The 3,045-nt window shown below is 51.4% G+C and overlaps 1 protein-coding gene across 4 annotated transcripts in view; it reads left to right on the top strand.

Annotated features, from left to right (window-relative positions):
- The window catches only part of Slc39a11 (solute carrier family 39 member 11), a 432,379-nt gene extending 429,593 nt beyond the window's left edge, over positions 1 to 2,786 (top strand). For all 4 annotated transcript variants that reach the window (XM_031351836.1, XM_031351835.1, XM_031351837.1 and 1 more), the window contains exon 10: positions 1,161 to 2,786. In XM_031351836.1, the coding sequence (XP_031207696.1) occupies positions 1,161 to 1,239 (79 nt within the window). In that variant the 3' untranslated portion in view covers positions 1,240 to 2,786. The remainder of the gene's footprint in view (positions 1 to 1,160) is intronic.
- Positions 2,787 to 3,045: the final 259 nt, after the last annotated feature.

Below are 3,045 nucleotides of genomic sequence, written 5' to 3'. Positions count from 1 at the left end.
ACACTCACACACTCACACACACACACACACTCACACACACACACACACACACTCACACACACACACTTGCCCTCTCTTCCTTTCTCTTTCCTTTGCTTACTCCCAAGATCCCTGTGCCCCCAGCCGCAATTGTTCCTGTCCCTCCTCTGTTTGCTAAGACTGAAAGAGGAGGGAGGTGACATCACATAGTGGCAAAAAGCAGGGGACCTTAGCACCTGGCCCCTTGATGAAATAGCCACTTTTCTCTCCCCCCCCCCCCCTCTGCTGGAAATGAGGAGAGGCTCAAAAATGAAGCAATAGCCATATTGTGTGTGTCATTATCTTGCTACGGGCCAGGTGTCAAAAGGGGTGGGAGGGCCTGCACAGTTTCATTCAGGTTTGTATAATGGAATAATTCTGTACCTCATTTATCATGACAGATCAATGTCTTTAAGGAATAATAACCAGGACTGGAGAGTCGGCTCTATCAGCATTTTGTGCTTGCCACACCAGAACCCGCATGAAAAGCCAGACATGGTGGCATGTGCTTGTGATCCCAGCCCTGGGGAGGGAGAGGCAGATGGATTCCTGGTGCCCCGTGGCTAGCCAGATTAGCCTAATCCGAGAGCCCCAGGCCAGCAAGAGACCCTGCCACAAAAAAGTAGATAGTACTGGAGGAGAAATGGCTCCTATAACCTCCCCCAACACACATAAAGAAAACATAAGAAATAGCCACCAGTTTTTAAAGTGTGTGTGTTCATGGAGGTTAGAAGTCAGATCCCTGGAAGTGTAATCCTAGGCAGTTGCGAGCCTACTGATGTGGGTGCTAGGGGCCGAATTCTGGTCCTCTGCAGAGCAAGTGCTCCTAACTGCTGAGCCATCTACCCAGCCCTCCCGCTCACTCCTTTTTGTTTGTTCAAGCCTGGGACTGGAGAGCTCTGGTCAAATGATTTCCCTGTGCTGCAGCCCCGGCCGAGAACCACAGAAAACAGTGAGAGCAGGCTAACGAGGGCATGGCTTGGGATCAGGAGGGAGCGGAGCGTCCACTTGGCATGTGGCACCCAGCCATCAGTGCTGCCACCGTTGGTAGAATACTCTTTGTTATAGCTGCGGTCATCAGCCCAGCCTAGGTCATAGGAAACGTTAGCTAAGTCTCACAGAGTTCCTCTCCTTCCTTCCAGTGGCAACGGGAAGCTGGCATCCTGGGCCTCCATCCTAGGATTTGTGGTGATGATGTCCCTTGATGTGGGCCTTGGCTAGCTCTGGCAAACCTTGGGACTCCGTGAAGGAAAGCGCCAGGCTTCTGCAGGACCATGAGCCTCTCTTCACATTACAGCCCCGTTCCTTTCTTCCCTCCATCTCCTTACCCCAGATCAGCTCTGATTACATTTTGACTTTTCATTTCTCTTTGGAGGGAGAAGCTGGTTTTCTTTGTAATCTCAAGGTGTCATAGAACTGTAGATTTGTGCTTCGGCCACTGAGTGGAAGGCATCTTTCTTCAGTGGGATTGTCGAGGCTAACCCCTACTGTCCCACCTCCAGTCTCCCTCACTAGACTCACCTTCAACACCTCAGGGTCACCTCCAGGAGTCAGCACCTGGGGTACAAGTCCTGAGCATGTTGGCCTGAGGTTTTGGAGGAGGCTGCCAGGGCCCCTTGTGCTCCTTCTCCATGGACCCTCTGTCTTCCTAGAATGCCGGGACAGAAGGAACATGAACCCAGAAGCCTGCTTTCCAAGGCTGAGCCAGCTCAAACAGGGTCTGCTTCCTCCAGGGAGGCATGCGCGGGAGGGCCCACACACCAAGGGAAGAAAGGCAGCGAAGGAAGGCAGCTTGTCTCTCTCCTGTGTCCTAAGACAAAGATTGGCATTGGTGAAGTCAGAGAAATACGGAAATGAGGGTGGCCATGACCACGCAGCTCTCTGAAGAGTGCTGTGAGTGGGTTTTAGGCTGAGCCCCCCTACCACCCCAACTCCCACCCCCAGGCTCTTTGTAGATGACAAGAGCAGGCTCCCAGATCTCCTAGCTATTAATCTTGATGTATTTACAGCCTTTGTTTTTCTGAGAGACTCGTGGATACCAGCAAAGGGCAAATACTCAACCCGCTCATTGACTAACAGTTACTTAAGTCAAGCCTAGGGAATGACATTCAGAGCCTGACTAGGCTCCTCTGCTGGCCACTTGGAAACTCACAACCCAGAGCCGCTCAGCTTCAGCAGGCTTTGTGGGAATCTGGCCAGTGGGCTTCTAATGGGAAAGGAAGAGGGGGAGGGGTAAGAAGAGGCATTTTTACATTCCCTTTCTTAGAAAACTTAAAATTCTGAGATGATCCTGAAGAGTGAGTGGACCTAGACTACATGCTAACCTACCCCATCATCCCTGTAACTCCGCCATCCGCTCTCCCAACACGCCTGAGCCCTGAGCCCTCCATGGCTGAGGAGTGTGTGGGACTCAGAGAGCAGGCTCCACCCGGGAGCCAGGCATTTGGGTACTGACTGGGTTGTCAGTATCTTCCCTCTGTGTTTACATGTTCCATCGCTCCAAGGGTGGATATTGGAGTCTGTGAATGCTCAAGATCACAGAGGCCGACCTCCGCGGGGTGTGCCCGTTCTTCCGAAGCACTGGCGATCAAAATTGAAGACATATTCAGAGATTTGATTGGTTGAGGTTAGCTGGTTTGGTGATTGGCACGTGTACGTATTTTTATTCTTATGTCTCCGTGTGTAGTTCTGTTGCTGCAAATCATCCTTTCTGCTGGATAAGACCTTGTAACTGTGATTCATGTCAATAAAGGGAATTTTGTTGCGCATGAACTGTGTTCCATTCGATCTGCAGCACCGATGCTTTCTAGAGCTGCGGAGGCCCCTCTCCCACACAGCGCCAGCAGGAGTGAAGAGATGCTCACAGCAGGATGTGCACTCAGCTTCCAGGCTGCAAAAACACCCACATCCAACTCCAGCTTACTTAAACAAAGGTGACTGATGGATGGATGTTAAGACACGTGGGGGATCTAGTGGAGAATCGGGCTTGGAGATGAGGTGGATCTAAGACAGTTAGAGATCCTGGCT

The sequence above is a fragment of the Mastomys coucha genome, unplaced genomic scaffold (assembly GCF_008632895.1).
Source record: "Mastomys coucha isolate ucsf_1 unplaced genomic scaffold, UCSF_Mcou_1 pScaffold5, whole genome shotgun sequence".
NCBI classification, from domain to species: Eukaryota; Metazoa; Chordata; class Mammalia; order Rodentia; family Muridae; genus Mastomys; species Mastomys coucha.
The sequence above is the reverse complement of the archived record's forward strand: the minus strand, read 5'-3'. Positions and strand labels throughout refer to the sequence as shown.